Source organism: Panthera onca, chromosome B1 (genome assembly GCF_046562875.1).
Source record: "Panthera onca isolate mPanOnc1 chromosome B1, mPanOnc1 haplotype 2, whole genome shotgun sequence".
In the NCBI taxonomy this organism is placed as follows: domain Eukaryota; kingdom Metazoa; phylum Chordata; class Mammalia; order Carnivora; family Felidae; genus Panthera; species Panthera onca.
The window spans coordinates 32,279,713-32,305,670 of record NC_138342.1 but is presented as its reverse complement, the minus strand read 5'-3'; the positions used below and the strand labels follow the sequence as shown (position 1 = coordinate 32,305,670).

General features: G+C 39.4%; 1 protein-coding gene and 1 long non-coding RNA gene across 8 annotated transcripts in view; one reads left to right on the top strand and one right to left on the bottom strand.

Annotated features, from left to right (window-relative positions):
* Positions 1-25,666, bottom strand: part of LOC144616193 (uncharacterized) — a 37,103-nt gene extending 11,437 nt beyond the window's left edge. The window contains exon 1 of one of the 2 annotated variants that reach the window (XR_013555311.2): positions 25,242-25,666. This is a non-coding gene — a long non-coding RNA (uncharacterized LOC144616193). The remainder of the gene's footprint in view (positions 1-25,241) is intronic. The other variant, XR_013555312.2, reaches the window with a different exon arrangement.
* TLR10 (toll like receptor 10) lies at positions 1,392-16,369 on the top strand. 6 transcript variants are annotated; one of them, XM_060655235.3, is made up of 6 exons: positions 1,392-6,149; positions 6,370-6,456; positions 12,207-12,304; positions 12,530-12,644; positions 13,119-13,349; positions 13,461-16,369. In XM_060655235.3, the coding sequence occupies exon 6, from the start codon at positions 13,524-13,526 to the stop codon at positions 15,951-15,953; it is 2,430 nt and encodes an 809-aa protein (XP_060511218.3). In that variant the 5' UTR covers positions 1,392-6,149; positions 6,370-6,456; positions 12,207-12,304; positions 12,530-12,644; positions 13,119-13,349; positions 13,461-13,523; the 3' UTR covers positions 15,954-16,369. The 6 variants fall into 6 exon arrangements, with proteins under 6 accessions (XP_060511218.3, XP_060511217.3, XP_078302324.2 ...); XM_060655234.3 differs by lacking the exon at positions 12,530-12,644; XM_078446198.2 differs by having other exon boundaries at positions 12,207-12,644.
* Positions 25,667-25,958: the final 292 nt, after the last annotated feature.

Sequence of the window (25,958 nt, the reverse complement as noted above, 5' to 3'; positions counted from 1 at the left end):
GTTCTTTCCCCTATGTTTTTGTTTTCTCCTTTAGATTTGCTACCTTTTCTGCTTTTAAAAGCCTTCCATTTTCTCTCTTTCCTTTTTAAAATTTTTTTAAAAGCTTATTTATTTTTGAGAGAGAGAGAGAGAGAGAGAGAGAGTGAGGGACAGTAGTATGAGTGGGGGAGGAGCAGAAAGAGAGGGAGACACAGAATCTGAATCAGGCTCCAGGTTCCACGCTGTCAGCACAGAGCTTGACATGGGGCCTGAAACCATGAACCGTGAGCTCATGACCTGAGCCAAAGTTGGATGCTTAACCAACTAAGCCTCCCAGATGCCCCTCTCTTTCCTTCTTTAATCTTTCTTATTTGCTTATCTTCCCTCTTCTTTCCCCCATTCTACCTCTAATATGTATATGTATATGTATACATAGGCTTATCCCTAATGCCTTTGGGGTAATTTCTGAGGACACAGGTCCAGATAGATGTTTCTACAATAGGGTCATTTGAAGAGTGAATAGGATTATTTGAGAAAGGGAGCAGGAGTTGGAATTAGAAGAGGTGAGGAAATGAGAAATATCAATATTTTGCATTAGTGGGGAAAATTCTGTGGGTGAACAGGAGTTCCAGTTTGTTGGCTAATTATAGGATGGTCATTAATTAGCTTAAGGCTCTAGCCCTATTTGTTCAATATGGTAACCACTAGCCATATTTGGCTGTCAAGTGCTTGAAATGTGACAAGTCTGAGTTGAATTGTGGTAGAAATGTAAAACACGTAGCAGACTTCTAACATGCTGTATGAAAAAAAAAAAAAAAGAAATATCTTAATAGTTTTTATATTGACTATATGTTAATATTTTGATACAATATATCAATTGATTCAGTATATATTGAAACTAACTTAACCTGTTTCTTTTTGTCTCTTTAAATGTAGTTACTAGAAGAGCACCTGGGTGGCTTAGTCAGGTAAGCATCAGTCTTCAGCTCAGGTCATGATCTCATAGTTTGTAGGTTGGAGCCCCATATCCGGCTCTGGGCTGACAGCATGAAGCCTGGAGGCTGCTTTGGATTCTGTGGTCTCCCTCTCTCTCTGCCCCTCCCCTGCACACACTGTGTCTCTCTCTCTCAAAAATAAATAAACATTAAGCAAAATAAAATAAAATAAAATAAAATAAAATAAAATAAAATAAAATAAATATAGTTACTAGGTAACTTAAAGTTACTTGTGTGGCTTTCATCATCTATATTCTATTGGACAGTGCTGCTCTACTCGTTGATCATGAAGTATTTACCAAATCTCTGCAAAGTCTTTCTTTAGGTTTCCATTACATATTTAGGACCATTCAATTTATTTGTTCAAACAAAAATTTTTTCCCTTCCTTATACTAACCATGTGAGAATTTCCTAACCATGTGAGAATTTTGTTATCTTTTATTTTTGAGAAATATTAATTCAGAAAAAATACACTGTGTCACTATTTTCTCTTACTGATATTTATAACTAAACTAGAGGAACTTTACTCAACACATACTCAGTACTAGACTATGAGCTAGCCTGCGGTGACTTTAAGCAACCCCAGTCTCTTCTTTCCACCAGCTGGAAGCCTTGAAATACAGGACTTTCCTACCTGCCCAGATCAGGGACCTAGGCCTTATCAAAGGCAAGATGTAAAATAGGCCAGTATACTATCAGATATGGGTCCTCTGCCAAATAGAGATACTCCATTTTGGAGCTCCTTGGATACAAAGATTCAATAAGATTTCTTACCTTTGGGAAGTACCCTCATTATGAGCCTCTGTCCTGCCCATAAGCTATAACACTAAGAACAGGCTGTAGTAAGAAATAGAAGCAAAGGCAGCAATAAAGAGAAGCTGGCAATAGAAAGAGGAGCAGATTAAGAAAGAGGAAGAGTCAAAGAGAAGTTGACTCATTACTAGAGTAGAGAACAGCCTTTGCCCACTTTGGAGGATACAGTAAGATGGTCCAACCAGGGCTACTGTGGTAGCCATTTTTTTTTTTTTTTTTAAGTTCTCTGTGAGATCTGGTAGCCTTCCTTACTTCTGGAGTATCTTTAAAATAAACCTCCAACCACCTAAGGTAACAAAGGGTTCTCTGTTCACTGAAACTTATATATGAAGGATATCTTAAGAGGGGAAAATTATGTGAAAGAGAGAGTGTATGTGTTTGTATGTGTGTGCGGAGGTGTTACCATGGCAGATATCTCTGAAGTTCAGAGTAAGAGAAGAGGGGAAAAAAGGGACAGATAAAGGGGAAAGATTTTTGAAGAGAATAAAAAAAATTATACCCCCAAATTATCAGTGAATATGGTTTTGAGCTTACTGTTACTACTGCTAAGTGTAAATAAGGATTTAAATATTTAGAAATTCCAGATGAAGGCAGAGAGAGTAGTACATAAACTTTTGGGCACCCGGAATAGTGAAAACACTGTGGCCTTTGACTCAGACAGGCTCAGTTTTGAATCTTGACTCCATTTCTTACTGGATGATTACCTAGGGCAAGTTTCTTATTCTCTCTGGACTAGTTTCATCATCTGTCAAATGGGAATTATACACAAGTTTTATGGAGTTTCTGGTGAGGATTAGCCAATATCTTGTATGTAATACTTCCTATAATACTTCCTGTATTTACCTTAGAAAAGTAAATCAAGCTATCATGATGATGATGATGGCGATAATGACACAGAATACTGCTTTAAAAAAATATTTATTTATTTTGAGAGAGACAGAGTACAAGCAGAAGAGGGGCAAAGAGACAGGGAGAGAGAAAATCTCAAGCAGATTCCGTGCTATCAGCACAGAGCCTGATGTGGGGCTCGATCTTACCAACTATGTGATCATGACCTGAGCTGAGATCAAGAATTGGATGCTTAACCGACTGAGCCACCCAGGTGACCCCAGAATACTACTGTTTAACTGGGCTCCACTTGTTTTTGATAAGTAAATTAAAAAATAAGTAAAGAAGGGGCACCAGGTGGCTCAGTCAGTTAAGTGTCTGACTCTTGATTTCAGCTCAGGTCATGATCTCATGGTTAGTGAGATAGAACCTGATATCAGGCTCTGCACTCACAGCGTGGAGTCTCTGTGGGATTCTCTCTTTACCCCTCCCCCCTCTCAAAATAAACAAACTTTAAAAAATAAGTAAAAGAAATTCCATTCACCGGCAGGGCAAAGTGTTTAAACATTTTGAGCTCTGAAAAAGGAAGAATATGTCTTTGGACAGCAAAAAAATATATAAGTAATTTTTTCCATAAGAGGACCACAATAGAATGTGAGTGTCCTGATGATAGTGTTTTGAGAACTTCTGAAATGAAAGAGATTTTAGAGCTTAGTTCATCCAACAAACTAGGAATTCCCTCCCCACACTCCTAATGGGTGTGCCTCCAGTTACCTATTTTTATAGACATGTTTGCATATGTTTAGTGTGCAGTAGACTGTTCATTTTCTGTTGTTGTTTTTCTCTATGCTGTTATTTATTGTATGGTTTCCTCCTAAAGTATGTGCAGAAATACATGCATTACATTTTTTTATGAAAAACCCCAATGTTATTATTTGGCTTTTGTTTTTATTTTTTTTTTAGAGAGAGAGAGCACAAGTCGGGGACAGGGGCAGAGGGAGAGAGAGAGACTCTTAAGCAGGCTCCATGCCCAGAGCAGAGCCTGATGCAGGGCTTGATCCCATGACCATGAGATCATGACCTAAGCCAAAATCAAGAGTAGTTGGATGCTTAACCAACTGAGCCACCCAAGCATCCCCCACCAATATTATTGTTTAAAAAAAAATCTCATTTTTAAGATTTTATTTACACTAAATATTTAGGTGACACTGCTGGATATCACTAGTGAAGATAAAAACTTCCAAATGGATTGTCCACAAGAGGAATGGCCAATTAAAAAATGAATGATTATAATAGGTTTATGTATATATGAAATTGGGAAGGGAGTACATTCTTAGAACAAGAGTTTTTTTTGAAGTTTATTTATTTATTTTGAGAGAGAGAGAGAGAGCACATGCAAATGGGGGAGGGGCAGAGAGAGAGAGAGAGAGAGAGAGAGGGAGAATCCCAAGCAGGCTCTACAATGTCAGTGTGGAGTCCGAGGAGGGGCTTGATCTCACAACCAGGAGATCATGACCTGAGCCGAAATCAAGAGTCAGATACTTAACCGACTGAGCCACCCAGGTGCCCTGATCTGAACTTTGCAGGAAGGAACCTTCAAAGTGCTCTAAAATGCTTTGGGAAACAATATGGCAGTTCTGGAAAAAATTAAACCAAAAATTGCCATATGATCCAGCAATTCCACTTCTAGGTATAAACCCAATAGAATTGGAAGCAGGGACTTGAACCCCCATGTTCATAGGAATATTATTCACAATAGCCAAAAGGTGAAACAACCCAAATATCCATTGATGGATGAGCGGATGAAGAAATATGGTATATACACAAAATAAAATATTACTCAGCTTTAAAGAAAACAATTCTAATATATACTACAACAGGGAAGAACAGAGTCCTGCCTTACCATTCTTTAACAAGAGTTAGGAATAATTTTTTCTTTAACAAAACTTTCGATCTTGAAGTCAGAGTGAGAGCAGTTAGAGAAAGAAAGATACATAAAGGAACCAGAATGACAATGGAGGGTACATCACTGAGCCTTACCACCACTGCTATGTAGCGAGAAGGATTTCTTGAAGAACAGGTTTTGATCATGGAGGCCAGACTAGTCCAATATGAAAGGTGAAATGAGATATGTGTGGACCTCACTGTTTTCAACGAAAGTATTAGAAACCTTTTTGGGTTTTTTGTTTGTTTTAGTTATTACTAGACCAGAAAGGGTAACTGGGCCCCAAAGAACTCTCATCAAGGGAGGTGAGATTTCAGAGAACAGACTGGAATAATTTCCACCCTGCCACCCCAACCAGAGAATGAAGTCTCAGGAAGCTGTAGAGATGTGCCCTCTTAAAAGGTTAGATAAGGAGTCAACAATAAGTTTAATTGGGCAATCACCCTTTAAAGACTGTGACAGTTACACCAGGTAGTCACGCAACTGTGGCCAGATTTGAGGCAGGAGGGCTGAGATGATGAGTGTACAATGCTTCTAGCATTACCAGTGAGTTTTGAGGTGGCTCAGTTATTAGAAGACAGACAGAGAGAGAGAGAGAGAGAGAGAGAGAGAGAGAGAGAGAGAAGGAAATTCTGAGACACATTACAACATGGAAGAACCTCGAAAACATTACATACTAAATAAGCCAATCACAAAAGCACAAACATTGCATGATTCCACTCATATGAGGTGCTTAGGGTAGTCAAACTCCTACAGAGAATGTAATAGTGGACCCCACGGGTGGAGAGGAAGGGGAATGTGGAGTTATTGTTTAATGGGTCTAGAGCTTCTGGTTGGGAAGATGAGAAGATCTACAGATAGACAGTGTGATGGTTGCACAACCATATGGATGTAGTTGATGGCACCACACTTAAAAATGGTTAGGGGTGGGGGCACCTGGGTGGCTCAGTCAGTTAAGCGTCTGACTTTGGCTCAGGTCACGATCTCACGATTTGTGAGTTCGAGCCCTGAGTGGGGCTCTGTGCTGATGGCCTGGAGCCTATTTCAGATTCTGTGTCTCCCTCTCTCTCTCTGCCCCTCCCCTGCTCATGATCTGTCTCTCTGTGTCTCAAAAATAAATAAATCTTAAGAAAAAAAATTTTTTAATGGTTAGGAGAGTCAGGGTGACTCAGTCGGTTGGGCATCTGACTCTTGATTTTGGCTCAGGTGGTGATCTCACAGTTCGAGAGTTTGAGCTCTGCATTGCGCTCTGCTCTGACAGTGCAGAACCTACGTGGGACTCTTTCTCTCCCTCTCTCTCTGTTTCTCTCCCACTTGTGCTTGCTCTCTCTCTCTCTCCAAATAAAGAAACTTTTAAAATGGTTAAAATAGTAGATGTTATGTATGTGTATTTTACTGCCATTTTTTAAAAAAGTGCTTGAAGATTGTAATAAATTCATGCAACGTGTAATGCCACTAGCATGCAGTAGGGGGCAAAGGAGCTTAAGCTTCACTGAAAAGCTTGATTCGAGCACTCCTGCAGCCAGTTCTGGTCCAGCCAACAAATCATCCACACCTGCAGCTTTGCTAGAGTCACTGCAAGCCAGGGGGTAAGAACTATTAGCCTTGTTTGCTCTAACACTCATGAGAAAGAAATAAGGGTGGGATGGGTCTTTTCTAAAGAAGAGATCATTCGAACACATGTACATGGGAGGAAAGTAGCCTTACTCAGATTTTTAGTATTTATTATTTTGCCTATATTCATCTAAAGATTAACAATTAATGAGTGATGTTGGGGCTACTGATCTAAGGACTTGAACTGTCTTGTAGGTGCTTGAGGGTTTGGATTTTCTTTCACTGGTCGCTGATTAAACCTGGTCAGTTCTTCTACTCAGAATGGATGATCCCATCCTTGTGGTGAGGTTTCTCCAGCTTTTATTTTCCTGTAGTACACGTTAATATCATCTGCTTTGGCTATTTAAAGCATATTTGTTGCTCCTTTACTAAAGTTCTGCATTTGTGTTTTATGTCAAAAAGTAGGAGCCTATCTAACAGATTTTGTACAATGTAGATATCTTGTTCAGTTTCCTGCAAAAGTCCACGGTGGCTGAAGATGGCCATGTGGCCACTATAGAGTACAGGATGATTAATAGCACCTAAGCACCTGATTCCTAGAAGAGCTTTACCACAGACCACCTATACTGAGTGATGAATTGAAGTTCTGTGTACGGTCTAAGTTTTATTTCAGTTCTCATGAGTTCATAATTTAGGAATGGATGTAGACAAAGTCTCTTGAGCTTTGTGATACCTAGCAGAGTGACCCCTAGTAGCTGCATGCCACTTCAGAGAAAGGCGCACGGGGTGGGAAGGGAGAAAGAAGCCACCATAACAGCTACCGCTGAGAATGGAATCAACATTGGTAATCACATCCTAAAAAACTTCATTTCACAGTTTGAAAAGCCTTCAGTTTGTGTGCCGGAAGGGACTAGATAGGTCTGGGTTCACATCCATACTCTGTGACTTATTCACTGAGTCACTTTGGGTAAGTTACTTAACCTCTGAGTTTTGGCTTCTCCATTTGTGAAATAGGGATAAAAATGGCCACCATTTGGGGTGCCTGGGTGGCTCAGTCGGGAAAGCGTCCAACTTCGGCTCAGGTCATGATCCTGTGGTCCGTGAGTTCGAGCCCCGTGTCAGGCTCTGTGCTGACAGTTCAGAACCTGCAGCCTGCTTCAGATTCTGTGTCTCTCTCTCTCTCTCTCTCTCTCTCTCTCTCTCTCTCTTTGTCTGCCCCTCGCCTGCTCATGTACGCGCACGTGCTGTCTCTCAAAAATAAACAAACATTAAAAAAAACCTTTTTAAAAAAGGCCACCATTTTGTTAAGTTATTGAAGGGATCGAACAAGATAGTGTATGGAAAACATTTAGTTCTATGCCAGGCACATAGGTGACACCCAAAAAATGTCATTCTTGCTCTTTCTTATGTTGCAAAGATTGTACAACATGCTATAGGTTTTAACCCTTTCTCTACTTTTTTGCATCACTGGGAAAAGAAAAGTTAGATGGTTAAGTATTCTTTGATAAATCACTAACAGTCATTTCATAGTGTCTTTTGATTTGGATTTTTAAATCATAAGCTATTAAAAAGTCATTCTCTTTTTTACCTATTTTCAGCAGAGTAGTAATAGTAGGAGGAGTATGATAAAAATATGCAATACATATTGAATGCATCTTTCATAAAAAATTTATGTTATACTTTTTAAAATGTTGTAATGAAATGCCATAGTGCACATGCATTGACTGAGAGATAGGACCTTTTTATTTTCTTACATTAAGGAAAGTTCAAAAGAGTTAGTTCCTCTCCCTTCTTTAGAATAAATTACAAATGAGGTTGTGGTATTGGGTAGGGAGAAGAAGTGAGTAATGTATAGAGATCATGACACCTCCTTTCAGGGGATTCTAGAAGTAGCAACTAGGTTAGATATTGTCACATTTTTCAAGGGCCATAGCCTCCGAACCCAGGGGCTTTAAGTTAGTTGCTACCAATTTAATTACTCTGTGAGATGATGAGTTAAAAACACTTTTTTGAGTTTAATGACTATAACTGTCAGTGTCTTGCCAAGCCACATTGGATCCTGAGACAAAAGCAAAATTCAGTAATACTGATCCTGTCTTCACGAAAAATTTTGATATTTTGTTCATTGTGAATTTTTATGTTAAAATTAATTTTAAAATATTCCATTAAAACATTGTTTATCTTGATTCTTGAATTTCTTGACACTCCTTAAAATTTGTGTCTGAAATCACCCTACCCTTGGCCTAGATAACTGCTACCATTTGAATAAGCCACACATGGTAACAGTGATTTATATACATGATCTCTTTTGTGCCTCTGCACAAAATTTATTTTATAGATGAAAAATTGAACCTTTCAGCAGTTAAATAAATAGTCTAAGTTAACACAGGCAGTAAATGACCAAGATAGGACTTGAACACAAATCTATCAGTCCCCAACACCAAACTCATGATCTGACCATCATGTACTACACCATATCAGGAATTCACAACACAATTCATTCATTCAACACACATTTTTGAGAACATATTATGTGCCATCATGTGCTAAGAGATACAGAATTGAATTTATTTATTTATTTTAAAAGACTTTATTTTTCAAAGTAATCTCTACACCCAACATGGAGCTCGAACTCACAACCCTGAGATCAAGAGTCACACACTTCAACAACTGAGCCAGCTAGGCACCCCTCATTCATAGATAGATTTAAAAAGTATTTACTGAGCATGTGCTTTGTGCACTATTCTATTAGGTGGGGATACAGAAGTGAAAAAGCTCATCAGCTCCTTTCTTCTCTCATGGGTATAAGACGTGGAAGAGACAGTCAATAAACAAGTGCTCTGTTTTGAAGAGAAATAAAATAAGGTGATATGAACTAATAGCAAGTCTGGCCACTTTAGATTAGGTAGGTAGTCAAGTCAGGACTCTTAGAGAAGATAAACTTTTTTTTTCAAAAATTTTTTTATTGATGAGAGAGAGACAGAGTGTGAGCAGCAGAGGGGCAGAGAGAGAGGGAGACACAGAATTCGAAGCAGGCTCCAGGCTCTGAGCTGTCAGCACGGAGCCTGACGCGGGGCTCAAACCCACAGACCGTGAGATCATGACCTGAGCCAAAGTCGGACGCTCAACCAACTAAGCCACCCAGGCGCCCTTAGGATATAAACTTTTTAATCCAAGATCTAAATGAGAAGAGAGATCCAGCCAAGGAAGGGTTGGGAAAGAGTAACCCAAGGGAGAGGGGGGCGGGAAATCCAGCGCAAAGTCCTAAGGTCAGAGCGAGTATAGTTGTGGCCAGGGAGCAAAAAGAAGGACAGTATGACTGGAGTGTAGAGGGCCAGGAGAAGGGTGGTATGAAGAGAGATCCTAGAAAGAAGCAAGAGCAGCTCATGGAGGGTGTTATAAACCAATTTCAGGTGTTTGGGTTTTATTCTAAATGTAACAGTATGTAGTTAGGACATAGGTTGGCTGCTGTAACAAAATATAGTGGCTTAAACAAGATAGGGCTCAACAAAATGGTTCAGTCCCTGTCAGTCCTTATAAGTAATTGATAGAAAACCTAAACTGTGTGGCATTTGCAGACTTACTCATTAGGTTCCTTGGACTCTATGATGGGAAAGTTTAAAGAATCAGTATGACTTAGTGAGATACAATTTTATTATTAGGTTATTACAAGATATTTTGAAAACAAATTTGCCTTGACTCACCCTAGAGAGACAAGGTAGCTGAGGGGCTAAGACACCAGGCACTGGACTCACCATCTATCAACTTTGTGACTCTGAGGCAGTCATATGACCTCTCTAAGCACCACCTCCCATATCTGTGAAAGGTGAACTGCGGTAGCACTGACCCTGTAAGGCTGTTGTTGTAAGGATCAAGCTATATACAATTAGTATTACATAGCTCAATGAATGTTAGTGGTTGTTACTAAAAAGACATCAAGTGGCCACTGCCTCATTTGCATGACAGAGTCAGTATGGAGTGGAGATGCTATCTGCCTTGAATAGATATAAATATATGGATTCATCACCCAGGACAAGTTACTAAGGTCATCCTAAAGGTGGGTAATGGATTAATGTTATGGTACTGGTAACAAATTTATTTTCCCATATTTTTAAAATCTGGAAAATTATCATGAACATAAAGTTGTATTATAGGGGCTTTTTTTTTTACGTTCGTGGTTTGTTCTTATATTGATCATTGGATGCTATATTAAGTGTCATATAAAAAGGAGTGACCAAGAAAAGCCTACCTGGGATAAATTGGAAGAATATTCTCAGTGGAAAGGTGAAAACCCCAGGCCAGTTCCAGGTTACCATCTTCTCAACCCCATTCCCCACCCAGTGTCTTTTGTGCTTTCTTCCCCTGAGCACACGATGGACAAGGAATATCAAAATCAAAGTTTTCTCTTCACAGTCATGTCACAAGATGGTCAAACAATTCTGTATCCATTTTTCTATATTCTACAAAATAGTTTTATAAAGTATTGCATTTTTAAGTTATTTTGGGAAATGTCCACATTTTCTAGAATTTCTAAACAACAACGACAAACTTAGGCAGGTTCTAGAGAAAGAAAAATCTAGATGAGCATGAGGTAATATTCCAGGCGTCCTCTTGTATGAGTTCTGCCTGTTTTGTCCCCCCACCGTGCCTTCATACATATTATCGCATTTATTTATCTTGAAACTCTGGGAGGGGAGTACTATTTTCTGCATTTTACAGATGAGGAAACATGGGTGCAGAATTCTGAGGACTTTGAGAGAAGAGTCAGACTTCAAGTTGTTTAGACACAGAACAGAGGCAATTAAAGAGCTAAGATTTTCATAATATTCATTATTCAATATATTTATTAAGTACCCACTCTGCTGGGAACTTTTCTGGGCACTGGGGCTATAGCAGTGAATAAAACAGATAGAACTTCTGTTCCTACATAGCTTACATTCTAATAAGGGGTAAGAAAAGAGAGTCTATAAAAAAATAATAAAAGCGCATGTTAGGTGGTGAGAAGGGCTAGAAAGAAAAATAACTTTTTGGGGCACTGGGTGGCTCAGTCAGTTAAGCATCTGACTTCAGCTCAGGTCATGATCTTGCAGTTCACGACTTCAAGCCCCGCATCAGGCTCTGCTGATAGCTCTGAGCTTGGAGCCTGCTTTGAATTGTGTGTCTCCCTCTCTCTCTCTCTCTGCCCCTCCCCTGCTCATGCTCTGTCTCTCTCTGTCTCTCAAAAATAATGAACATAAAATGTTTTTAAAAAAAGAAAAGAAACATAAGTTTAAGATAAGGAGAATAGAGAGTGGGAAGTGATATTTTGTAGTGGGTGGTCAAAAAAGTCTCTCTGATGTGGTGGTCTTCATGCAGAGATGTGAAGGGAGTGAGGGAGCATGCCACTTGTCATCTAGGGAAAGTGTATTTTGGAAAAAGAACAGCAAATCCAAGTTCAAAAATCTGATGTGGGAGCATGCTTGGAAAGTGTAAGGAATGACCAGACTAGAGTAGGAGAAATGGATTGAAGATGTCAGCTGTTGCAAGGACTCAGGATTTTCCTCCAGTTGAAATAAGAAAATAGTGGAGGATTTGGACTAGAAGAGGGGCAGACTCTGATGTACATTTTAAAGATTCCTCTGTTTGTTGGGTGGAAATGACTGAAGAGGCACAAGGTTGATAGGAAAGACCTCCTGGGTCTCTATCAAGAAGTGGTTAGATTCTAATATTAAATTTGTAAACTCTTAAACTTTATTTCTTCCTACACCATGCACTAGGAAAACACCAAGGCGAGGTAAGTAGCTTGGTTAGAGTTTTCCTGCTTAATACATGCGTGTATTTCCTGCTTAATACATGTGCCCAATACACACCAACCCTCACTTTCCTCAGGCTGGTCACTCCCACAGAACAGCAGGAGGAACAAAAGATATAATACTCCATGGGAAGATATGGTGTAGTGAGATCTCTCTGCTGTTCATGCTATCCCATTGTTCTGAGAAGCTATGTGTGTGTGTGCCCATGTACCTGTGCAGACATGGTGTATATATTTTGGCACTGTAGAAAGCCCCCAAGAAATGGAAACTGTTTTTATCATTATTTCTCTTATTTGTCAGTGATCCAGATTGCTGTTGCCACCAACCTGAAGACATATGGAACCATAAGGACAGGAACCATTCTGTTTATTTCTGTTTTAGACCTTCCATGTGTATGGGTAAGCATTGTTGAAAATCAGATATTAGCTCAAAGGACTCTCTATGTCCACAAATGTAAAAGTTGAGGAACAATTCCTTGACGTTAATTCAGGAGCCCATAGTATTTGGTAATAAAAAAGTACTTTCATTGAGAGTTTAAATCTTGCACAAAAACTGCACATAGATGTTTATAGCTGCTGTATTCATAATTGCCAAAACTTGGAAGAAACCAACATGTCCTTCAGTAGGTGAATGGATAAACAAACTATGGTACATCCGGATAATGGAATACTATCCTGTGCTAGAAGGAAACAAACTATCAAACTATGCAAAGAATGGAGGAACTTTAAATGCATACTAGTAAGTAAAATAAGCCAATCTGAAAAAGCTATATACTGTACGTTTCCAGCCAAATGACAGTCTGAAAAGGACAAAACTATGGAGACAATAAAAATATCAATGGTTCTAAAGGGTTGTGGAGTACAAGGAAGATGAATAGGCAGAGCATAGAGGATTTTTAGGGCAATGAATGTATGCATAATGATGAAAGCATGCCACTATACGTTTGTCCAAACTCATAGAATGTCCAACACCAAGAGTGAACAATAATGTCAATTGTGGACTTTGAGTGATTATACTGTGTCAATGTAGGTCCATCGATTGTAACAAGTGTGCCATACTGATGGAGGATGTTGCTAACTGGGGAGGCCATGCAGGTGTGGGGTTGGGGGGATATGGAAAAATTTCTGTACTTTCTCCTCAATCTTTCTGTGAGCCTTAAACTTCTCTAAAAGAATAAAATCTTAAAATTTTTTACTTTCAATTTTCTTAAAGCCTTCAGGCTATCCAAATGGGATGCAAGGGAGTGTTGAATATGGCCTGGCAATGAAATTCCGAAGTTGAACTGGGAGAAAGGCACTTCTGCCAACTATTATATATATCCCTTCTGGGAATTCTGACTTGCCTCAGTGATGGGGATATGCACAGCAACTGGCTTGGAAATCTGTAAGCCAAACTCTCAGATCATGTCATGATCTCAGATCATGTCAAAGACTCAATATACAGGTTAGAACTCCGTTCCAAACTCTTGGTGAATATAGTGAATTTTGGGCATCAAAAATAATCCTGTAGGATTTAAAAAATGACATAAGCATTTAACATTATATATCTTTCTAGGATTTTGAACTCATCTTCATCATTCATATGAAGGAACCAAGTGATTGAATCCTTGGAATTACAATGACACTTATCAGAAGCATTTATGTATTTTGTAGTATTGTTATGTCAGTGCTGGGCTACGTGTCAAAGCCGCCAGAAGACAGGGAATTGACAACCAACTGCTCCAACATGTCCCTAAGAAAGGTTCCTGCAGACTTGACCCCAACCACAACCACACTGGATTTATCCTACAACCTCCTTTCTCAACTTCAGAGTTCAGATTTTCGTTCTGTCTCTAAACTGAAAGTTTTGATTCTATGCCATAACAGAATCCAAGAGCTGGATATCAAGACCTTTGAATTCAACAGAGAGTTAAGATATTTAGATTTGTCTTACAACAGATTGAAGATTGTAACTTGGTATTCACTGGCAGGTCTCAGACATTTAGATCTTTCTTTCAATGACTTTGACAGTGTGCCTATCCATGAGGAGGCTGGCAACATGTCACATTTGGAAATCCTGGGTTTGAGTGGGGCAAAAATACGAAAATCAGATTTCCAGAAAATTGCTCATTTGCATCTAAATACAGTCTTCTTAGGATTAAGAAGTCTTTCTTATTATGAAGAAGGTAGCCTGCCCATCTTAAACACAACAAAACTTCATATTGTTTTACCAATGAACACAAATTTCTGGGTTCTTTTGCGTGACGGAATCAAGACTTCAAAAATACTAGAAATGACAAACATAGATGGCAAAAGCCAATTTTCAAGTTATGAAACTCAACAAAATCTTACTTTAGCGAATTCCAAGACATCTATTCTATTGCTTAATAAAGTTGATTTACTCTGGGACGACCTTCTCCTCATCTTCCAGTTTGTTTGGCATACATCAGTAGAATGCTTCCAAGTCCAACATGTGACTTTTGGAGGCAAGGTTTATCTTGACCATAATTCATTTGATTACTCAAATACTGCAATGAGAACGATAAAATTGGAGCACATACAGTTCAGAATTTTTTATATTCCACAGGAAAGGGTCTACTTGCTTTTTACCAAAATGGATATAGAAAACCTGACTATATCAGATGCACAAATGCCACACATGCGGTTTCCTAATTATCCTACAAGATTCAAACATTTAAATTTTGCTGATAATATCTTAACAGATGACCTGTTTAAGCAACCTATCCAATTGCCTCATTTGAAAACTTTAATTTTGAAGGGCAATAAATTGGAGACACTTTCTTTAGTGAGTTTCTTTGCCAACAACACATCCTTGAAGCACTTAGATCTCAGCCAGAATCTGTTACAATATGAAAATGATGAAAATTGCTTTTGGCCAGAAACCTTGATCACTATGAACCTGTCATCCAACAAATTTGCTGATTCTGTTTTCAGGTGCTTGCCCAGAAGTATTCAAATACTCGACCTGAATAATAACAAAATTCAAACTGTCCCTAAAGAGATTATTCATCTGAAGTCTTTGAGAGAACTAAATCTCGCATTTAACTTTCTAACTGATCTTCCTGGGTGCAGTCATTTCAGAAAACTCTCAATTCTGAACATTGAAATGAACTTAATTCTCAGCCCATCTCTGGATTTTTTCCAGAGCTGTCAGGAAGTTAAGACTCTGAATGCAGGAAGAAATCCATTCCGGTGTACCTGTGAATTAAGAGATTTCATTCATCTGGAAAAATATTCACAGGGCATGATGATTGGATGGTCAGATTCATATATCTGTGAATACCCTTTGAATCTAAAGGGGACTCGGTTAAAGGATGTTCATCTTCCTGAATTATCTTGCAACACAGCTCTGTTGATTGTCACCATTGTGGTTATCATGCTAGTTCTGGGGACGGCTATGGCCTTCTGCTGCCTCTACTTTGATCTGCCCTGGTATCTCAGGATGCTGGGTCAGTGGACACAGACATTGCAGAGGATTAGGAAGACAACCCAAGAACAACTCAAGAGAAATGTCCAGTTCTGTGTGTTTATTTCATATAATAAACATGATTCTACCTGGGTGAAGCATGAATTAATTCCCAATCTAGAGAAAGAAGAGAACTTGATTTGCCTTCATGAAGGAAACTTTGATCCTGGTAAGAGCATTACTGAAAATATCATGAACTGCATTGAGAAAAGCTGTAAGTCCATCTTTGTTTTGTCTCCCAACTTTGTCCAGAGTGAGTGGTGCCATTATGAACTTTACTTTGCCCACCAAAATCTCTTCCATGAAAATTCCGATTACATAATTTTTATCTTGCTAGAACCCATTCCACTCTACTGTATTCCTACCAGATATCCTAGGCTGAAAGCTCTTATGGAAAAGAAAGCATACTTGGAATGGCCCAAAGATAGGCGTAAATGTGGACTTTTTTGGGCAAAACTTAGAGCTTCTATTAATGTTAATTTATTAGAAACCAGAGAGATGTGTGAACTACAGACATTTGTGGAGTTGAATGAAGAGTCTCAAGGTTCTGTAATCTCTCTGATAAGAACAGACTGCCTATAAAAATCCTCCCTTCCCGTAGGGAAATGGGCCTTGCATACACCGTGGGGATAGAAATTGATACAGCCTTTATGATGGTTATTTGGCAATATCATTTAAATGAAAAATGACTACTTTTATGTCACTTCCTCGAAGGATTTCTAAGAATGTATCCTACAGAAATACAAGTTTGCAAAGGCTTCTATAAAACGGTGTTCATCCCAGAATTATTTGTAATACTGAAAAATTGAAAACAGCTCATGTTTCCACAGAATAAAAACGAATTCAATAAATTATAGTTCATTAATGCGATAAAATGTTACACAGCCATTAAAAAGAATGAGGTAGTTCTATATTTACTGGTATGGAGAAAATTATATTAATATGGTGGTTTATATATTGAAATAAAAGTCTAAATGAATCTATATTCAGTACTTTGGCATACTTTGGTATACTTTGGCGATTTCACTTTGGTATAGTAACAGTGTTTTAGGCCTGGGAGGTTATATTACAGAAAACTTTTGGTTTCTATGTTGTATATTTCCATAATGTTGGAGTTACTTAAGTGAATCTATATTTATTAGGTAGAAAAAACAAAAAAGATAATGTTTAAAGCCTATGCATCCTACTCATTTTGCTTGATTCTTCCTTTCTAGTCTCCCCAGTCATAGAAAGAAAACAAGCTTTTCTAAATTTTGCAAAATTATATTTCAAAAAATGTTACCTCCTTCATTAGAAAAATTTCTGTGACTTACCCACCTGATAAAGAAAATGGCCATGCTTGTTTAAGATCTGACACCAATCTCCTGTTACCTTCCTGCCTCCTATCATTGAGCCGTATCAAGTTATTGGCCCTTTTCCAGAACATTCAGTCTCTTTCTCTGCCCCCAGACCCTAAAATATTGCACGACTGACTGTACAATCCAAATGTCAACTCTTTTTTTGAAAACTTCCTCACTTCTAAGTATGATGCCCCTTGATTCTCCATAACACTTCAAATATATTTATATCACAAACTGATCATATATATTTTTAAAGTTTTCCATTCTCATTAGAGTATGAGCTCCTCAAAGGCAAAGACAGACTTCCCTCTGCCCTTATATCAACAGGTGTTTACTCAGTCCCTGGTTCAGAGAAGGTGTCAATAAGTGTTTATGGAATGGATGCCAGGTAAGCTAGAGGAACTTAGCAGGGACTCAACCAGCTTCAGGATAGAAAGTCAGGGGGAAAAGGCAGAGAATCCAGAATTGAAGTATTTCTGAGTATAGCTTGAATTATGTGAAATTGCCAATATGTGGTTGCTCTTGACCTACAACGCCTACTTCATCTCATTCAATCTAATAAAACTAATATCCTAAGTAGGGTAAAATTAGGCTCTGCATCTACCTTATTTCCTTATAGTTGTGGTCTTATGAATTTCTCATGCTAGCAGTCATTTGAGAAATTGTATTCAAGATGGTCAACTTGAGAGTATAGAGACAAGGTTGGGTGTCAATCTCCAAGCCAGGTTGTGCTACCATTTGGCCAATGACCAGTCTACTTGGAGGAGCTAGAGCTCAGCAGCCTTGAGGCTGAGTGTCTCTTCTTCCTCCCTTATGAGCTCATGGTCTGTTTGGTAAAAGGGGAAACCCAAAGAAACCACAGTGCAGCAAGATCAGAGAATGGGGAGAATGCTTTTCCAACCAGGCTTTTTGCATCTGGGCCATTGCTATTAGTGTGATTCATGGCTTCTTGAGGAGTCAGACAGACACTGTATGAGTATTTTTAAATCTTGAGTAAATTACTCAGTGTGAGACATTTATCTTTAAAGATCAGTTAATTGAGAACATGTAAAGTAGGTAACATTAGTCCTGAAGTCAATAGGGTTGAGTTATTCCATGGTAGAATCCTCAATTTAATAATGTGGTTTTAAAAATAGATGTATGTTGTCACAATTAAAAAATAATACATTAGGTATACCTCTAGGCAACTTCTTGTTTCAGCAGCTAGACTACCATGAAATCTTACCTATCAGACCATTGTACTGTTCCAGAAACTTAAGATTTTCCAGAAAATTAGAACTTCCTAATTTGCTTGGTTTTGAGTCTTATTAGGTATATAATATTGACTCTTGTGGTATATAATAGAAAATGAATCATACATAGGTTTAATATTGGGACATGAGATTGAAGTAGCACCTAGCCTCATGCAGAACTGAGGATATACTTTTACCCAAGAAGTTTTAGATTTCATTGAGGGTCCCACTCTCCTCAAGCATGACATTGATGAGGAAGTAAGCATACACAGACTGCATGCTGTAACAGAACCCAGTGTAATGAGTCTGATCATGTTTTGAAAATGATTCCAGGTCTTATGAAGTTGCAATTTCCTTCCCATTCCCTTGCCATTTGCCAACCTGGAGCTTCTTCCATTTTTTCTCAAGGAGATTGAGCTCTGTATCAATATTGTTCAAGTCTTCTGCGGATTCTTCAGGATGCCTTCCCAACCACTGTGCATCTCTGCAGATAAATGACACTATTTTCTGGGTGTCAACAGTCCAGTGTGGATAATGTTCTATATTCTATAAAAGTGGCAAAGAGGTCTATGATAAAATGGGATTATAATCCTCAAATTCCAAATGGTTTGGAGGGAGATGAGTTTTAAATCTAATTTATGGCAAATTTTCTCTGAGGTGCAACTCCTTCGTGTATTATGATGAACCATTCAAGAAAAGCATAGATTAGGAATGTAAGTCTATGAGTGAGAGTTTAGAACCTATCAGATATAACTCTCACTTTCAAGTGGGAAATTGCATCTTTGGAATTTTAAATGACTCACCTAAGCCCGAGGTCAAACATTGATCTTTTAACTCCTACACTGATGAGACTTTTCTTTCCAATCCAGGACAAGATGCCTCTTACTTTTTGTATTTGATTTCATCATTTTGATCCTTTCATTTCCATTCTCAACAACAGAGCCTTGGATTGGGCCCCTTGCATATCCCGCTTAGACTGTCCATAATTATTTGTGGCTGGACTCTGCAGTGTCTCCCCACTGCCTTGGACCCCTTCCTCCATCCTGGCTACCAACTCTTTTGAAGGGCCTTTGTTGAATTTCTAAGTCCTTCTTAGGGTCTGGTACTACCGAGACTGGCAGTGTTCTTCAAGTGAGATATCCCTGGCCCAGATCCAGACCCATATGGATCCTGGTCTTCATTTGTCCCCCTCAAGATGCTGTCTGACCCACTGCCTTACACATGAAGTCAATCAGATATCCTGAGGAGCTCTAGAACTCATGCCTAGGGGGCCCTCTCAGAGTTTGGTTGTTGGACCCCAATTTGAGTTGGACAATCTGGCAAGCAGATCACTGCTGCTGGCTGAAGCAGTGTGGGACTACCCAAGATTGGGCCAACAGAATGGTGCTAACATGCTGATTGGAGATGATTCTCACACTGAACACAAGATGACTTCAGGGGTCAGGGCTATCAATAGTCTACCACCAGCCCTTAGACTTGAGCCACCAGTGTGGGCTTGTGTCTATCTGTGTTTTGACTATAGTGCCGCCTCTTGTCTATAGCACCATAGGACAGCAAGCATGGCAGCAGGTGTCTTTCACCCTGCACTCCTCCTCTTCCCCCAGCATCTGGCATCCAGGGTGATAACTGCCATTGCTGTAGGTTCTATGTCATGTGTTAGGCAGTCTTTCAAGGATGGCTTTCAATATTGAACAAAAATGGGCCTTATAATCAATGTCCTCTTTTACCTTCCACTGATGTAGTGACATTGTGCTCTCCCTGTCCTAAGCCATGTTGAAGAGGGAAGTACTTATCCTGGAAGAGTGGGACTGTGCTTCTCTCTTCACACATGAACCCCTCACCGACCCTCCCCCACTGGTGTTAGTGTATGGAAGGCAAGGGTCCATTCAGCATCAAAAGAGCTCCCATTCTGGGAATGCAATGATTACTACCTCAATAGTCCATGGGAAGACAAGACTGGAAAATGCCTTGTTCTATGTTTATACCATAAAATTCTGAATGGTAAACTTAATAAGATCAGAAAAGGAATATTGGTTCACATTGACCTGCATATTTTGGGGGAGGCTTGCATCAATGAAGCACAGTACCAACCATTGAGAAAGAGTCATTGGAAGGCAGTGTGGACAGATGATGCAGTGTCACAGCTATTAATGTGACCAGTGTTATAGACATACTATTAGGGAACTGAAGAGGCACAAAGAGCTATACTGTTTAATGTAAGTAGGCTCTGAAGACCCATGTCCTTGTGATTAATTATAGCACTACTACCATTTTCTCCTGGTGGTACATATAAAATTAACCATGGAGGGTGCATTGGATAATAAAATGCCTGAAGAGATGGTTCTTGGATTTGAAACAAGAAGACATGGTGCTTGGATCTCACAAAGACTCTTTCAATGAACCACTTAGAAAATAAATGATACATAAGTAACTCTTCTCTATCCATCTTCATTAATAAGACACCAAGCCTCCCATGGGTCCGTACATTTTGAAACATTTTTAAATCAAATTATTTACACAGACACGAGTCTATATATATATAGACACGAATATATATATATATATAGCCCTGCACACCCTGGAGGCAGCTCTGAGAAGGAAAATATCCTGGCTCATGTGGCCAGAACTTATATTGCTTCTTATTTCTTGGCTACTCAAACTTGTTTTGGTTTTAGCAGAAGTCATTGAGCACAGGAGAGTTTTGTCTCAAGTGCTATGGCTCATGTGGTGAAATTCAGTGGTAAGACTAATGGATCTGACAGATTGGCAAAGGCAAATTCTAGTAACACAATATTAAGGTTATTGGAAGTTTCTCCTACAGTTTTGACAAAAAAATTGAAGGAAGGGATGCATTTCTTATTTTATATCAGGATGGGTGAAAGCTCTACATTATTAGGTTCTGTTTTCTCTGTGGAGGAAGTTAGATTTTTAGTTGTGTCTGGGAACTTTCTAAACCTAGTGACCTGAAGTATTTAACTTCCTGGCAGCAGCACCTTTTGCCCTGGGGGAAAAAATAGGGCAGAAGAAGAAGCTATATATACCAGTTAGCTCTAATTGTCCATTAGGCCCAATGTCTTCTTTTGATTCCTGGTCTCATTAGTCCTGGGGAGATCCAGAGACTCATTACCTCTCAACCTTCTCCTGGTTCTTTGATTTCTGGAAAAGAGTTGAGTCAGTCTCCATGATACTGTTTTTTAGTATCGTGGCCCTGTGTGTAACAATACAAATTCTAACCCTTCTTGAGGTTTATATGTGCCAGCCACTGTTCTAAGGATGTTGTGAGTTATACTTGCTAATTGTTATAGATCTATGAATTAAATTTTATCATTATTCTTATGTAACAGATTAAGTACAGAAGGTACCCAAAAGTTAAGGTTTCATGGCTAATAAATGACAGAAATCCAAGGTAGTCTAATTATAGTGTCTGCTTTCCTGTGTACTATGCTATGCCGACTCCAAAGAGCCTGTTAACTATTGGTTTCACTCATATTTACATTCACCATGAAAATACTTGTTCATGCTAGACCATATTTTTGAATGGAGGGGTCTTGTTGCTTTAAAGTAAGTCTCATCATTTAGTATATAACTCAAATGCTGCCAGTCCTTACTGGCCTATGGCTAAAATAAGGCACATCAACATCAGTGACCCCTAGTTTTTGTTCTTGGCCCACCGGCTTATGCAGGGCTTCTGGCCTCCTGCAAAGGTCCCATGAGTAATTCTAGGAGATCTCAAGGAGCCTCAGTTCTGCTCGCACACCACACTGACAGCTACACTCCCCATTTGCCACCACCATGGCCTGCCCACTGTAGCTAACTCAGGTGGCTAGACCTGGGGCCCTTCAAAGCCCTTGAGAGAGCCTTGCACTATTGACATTGCTGAATGAAGGTGCCTCCTAGATGATGCTAATGTCTGTGCTGAGGTGTTTTCTCTCAATAAACCCAAATTCATTTATCCTTGAGGTGAGGAGCCATGCTGAGTTCCATGCAGTAGTAGGAGGTTCAAAATCTCTCTTCCTAAAACAGGGTAGGTATCAACATCCCAGCATTCCAAAGCTGCGATGCTGGAATCCAGAATCTCACCAAGTCAATATGCTCAGCATCACTAATCATCAGGGAAATGCAAATCAAAACCACAATGAGATATCACTCACACCTGTTAGAATGTCCATTATCAAAAAAAAAAACAATAAATAACAAGTGTTGGCGAGGATGTGAAGAACAGGGAACCTTTGTTCCCTTGAAAAGGGAATTCCTTGTTGGTGGGAATGTAGATTGGTGCAGCCACTCTGGAAAACAATATGGAGGTTCCTCAAAAAATTAAAAATAGAACTACCCTATGATCCCGCAATTCCAAAGAAAGTGAAAACATTAACTAGAAAAGATATGTGCACCCCCATGTTCACTGCAGCATTATTCACAATAGCCAAGACATGGAAACAACTGAAGTGTCCAGTAATGGATGAGTGGATAAAGAAAATGTGGTATATATGTATATGTACACACACAGACACACACACACACACACACACACACACACACACACACACACACACTGGAATATTATTCAGCTATTAAAAAGAAGGAAATCCTGTCATTTTTGACAATATGAATAGACCTTGAAGACATTAAGCTAAGTGAAATAAGTCACACAGAGAGAGACAAATGCTAAATGATCTCACTTATGTATGGAATCTAAAACACAAAACAAAAACCAAACAAATACCAAACTCGTGGATACAGAGAACAGGTGGGTGGTAGCCAAAGGCTGGTGGGGGGTGAGTGAAATGGATGAAAGGGGTAAAAAGTTACAAACTGCCAGTTACAAAATAAATAAGTTCTGGGGATATAATGTACAGCATGATGACTATAGTTACTAATAATTTATTGCATATTTGAAAGTTGCTAAGAGGGTAGATGTTAAAAGTTCTCATCACAAGAAAAAAAGGTTTTGTTACTAGGTATGATGATGGATGTTGTGGCAACCATTTCATAATATATACAAATTTCAAATCATGTTTTATGCTTGAAACCAATGTAATATATTTCAATTATGTCTTTAAAAAACTGGAGAGAAAAATAAGACAATCATACTAGTGCATAGAGTTCATTTAAAAATAACTAATAATTTGAAATCTAATGTCATATTAAATGACCCTGTTAGAAAATAGGTAAATAATCGCACACAAATATTCACTATAAACCACCAAATCTATAAGATAACATAACTGCTTAAAAAGTAAAAAATGGCTTATATACACAATCTCAGAAACCTCCATCATTAAAGAGGAACTAAAGAAAGAGGAAAAACACTGCATATTCATTACAATAAAAATAGTACCTGGGCACCTGGGTGGCTCAGTCGGTTAAGCATCCCACTCTTGATTTCGGCTTGGGTCATGATCTCACAGTCAGTTGTGGGATCAAGCTCCCCATCCGACTCTATGCTGGGTGTGGGATCTACTTAAGATTCTCTTCCTCTCTCTCTGCCCCTCCACCTCTCTTAAGAAAATAGTACCACGTGTATGTGTAATCAACCTAATGAACTGGTGAAAAATTTCTGTAACTATTATAACATGAAAATTTACATTTCTATTCATTTTTAAAGCATTGCCAACTATTTATTTGGGCTCTTTTCTATAATATTTTTCTGAAAAATAGAATTGAAAAAATCACTAAGTCTTTTGATGCTTAATAATAAATTTATGAGTGTGAAATTGTGAATAATCAGCCAGTTGGGCAAAAATAAATTTGGTCCTTTGCTGCTTCCCTTTCAGCTTTTGTACAGTACTGTTCCAGGGTGCACAATTGTGCAAAGACCACAAAATCATGTCATATCTCTTGGCCTTTACAATTTATATGGCAAAGTTGAATTAAAATTTAAAACCATTTTATTCTTTAGAAAGTTCAGAAAATCAGCTCCCCCAAGCCAAGAATGTGGCTTATATAATCAAAACAAATTAGTTAAATTACATGTGTTATGCAAGATTAAAAAAAGAATATATATATATATATATACACACACACATGTATATATGTATATCTTCAAAACCAGGTGTGCAAGGGGGCGCCTGGGTGGCTCAGTCGGTTAAGGGGTGGACTCTGTTTCAGCTCAGGGCATCATCTCAAGGTTTTGTGAGTTCCAGCCCCTGGAGGGGCTTTGTGCTGACAGTGTGGAGCCTGCTTGGGGTTCTCTCTCTCTCAAAAATAAAATAAACAAAACTTAAAAAAATTAACAATGCACATGTCAGCACCCAAAGCCTCAGTGCTGGGATCCATAGTCTTACATGAAGTCTGTTTGTTCCGCCCTTGCTGTTAACCTTTGTAGGAGCCCCAAACCCGTCCGGGGGCAAGGAGTATGATGAGCACCACATTCCTCCCATTTTCATTATTCCTTCCCACCTCTCATTTGCAACCCCCCCTCAACCACGTACTCTTTCCTCCTCCTACCTATGCCTATCAATATATGCATATTAACTGGGAGGAATGAACATCATCCAAATAGCCCAATTTTCAGTCTTAGTTTAGATTCAGTTACAACACACTGCTACATATTTTATAAATCAAATTGGATGGGGAGGTTTGCCCCATAAGGAGGCCCAGGAGAGGATGGAGGGGGGAAAGGAATATATTTTCCACTGTCAGAACCTTAGAAAAAACTTCGACCCGACATCTTCCTCAGTCTTCACAAGCGGGAAGCTCAATAAGCTTGAAACTGATTTGATATAATAGCTAAAACCCGAATAGAGAGAATTTCGTTTTTAATTTTTAAAACTTGGCCTCAGGTGCCAAACGAAAAAGGACAAAAAGGATATACGACGGTCATTAAAAAGGAAAACCCAAACCGAACAAAAAAAGCAAAAAGAGGAAAGGTTCAAGAGAAGAAGAAACAAACACGGCAGGCGCCAGCAATAATGCAACTTCTCCTTTAGCAGTGTGCGGCTAAGCTTCAGGCCAGGAAGTCAAACGCCCCTCCGCCCCCCCCCCCCCCCAACCGGGTTTACTAAGAGTTTCACTTCATCAGTGGCTCTTTTCCCCCTCCCCTGCGGGTGTGGAAAGCAGAAGTTCACGACATTAAAATAGATCCCATTGTGCACGCAAGAGTAATGCCATCAGCAAAGCCTCTCTTCCTGTCAGTGCACTTCAACTCTCAGCTGGCGCCGTGGAAACCCTGCCTTGGCTTGGGTGGGAAGCTTCCCAGTGTTCGCTGCAGCATTGGACCACTTGGTGTTCTGTAAATTCTGCAATACATTCCTAAACGAGCCCTTGTGCCAGAGAAAGAAGGGAAAAACCATTCTGACCTTCTCCGGAGCTCACCTCGAACCGGGGCACCTGTCACATCAGTCATTCTTCAGACGCCGGGGGCGTAGCTGCGAGGGACTCAGGACATGGGATGTCACAAGAAAGCTGCCCTGATTTTTCTTTTGTTGTTTCTCATTTTTTTTTTTTTTCCCTCCTCCACCGCCTCGGAAAGCCATAGAATGAAGCCACTTTTCGGCTCTACTTCATTCTTATTCCTGTCCCAAATCAGGGGAAAACGGTTGGGAACCAGGGGAAATCGCTGAAAGCCAGAACTTCGCTGCACCATCAGCATCACCTGAGAGCTTGTTAGCGGCCTCACCTGAAAGCTTGTTAGAAATGCAGTCTTTCAGGATCCATCCCAGACCTACTGAATTAGAATCTGCATTTTAGCAAGGCCCCCCGCTGATACCTGTGTACAATAAAGTTTGAGAAGGCTGGGAAAGAAAACTTTAAAAATGAACTGGAGTCTTGCCCCCAGGGGCGTGCCCTCGTGTGAAATTTTGGGGTCACAGCGACACCTTGTGGTTGCTTTGGTAGTTGCTGTTGCGCTTTCTGGTGGGTAAGCTGTGTCTGACAGCAGTTAGTTCACGCATCACCGGAGCAACAGGTGACTGTGTGGTACCAGTCAGTGCCCAGAGGCCTCTGTGTTGCGCCTCTCTCCACCACTCTGTCAGATGAAGAGATATGGGCCCTCTTCCGAGGATGCTTTCTACTGA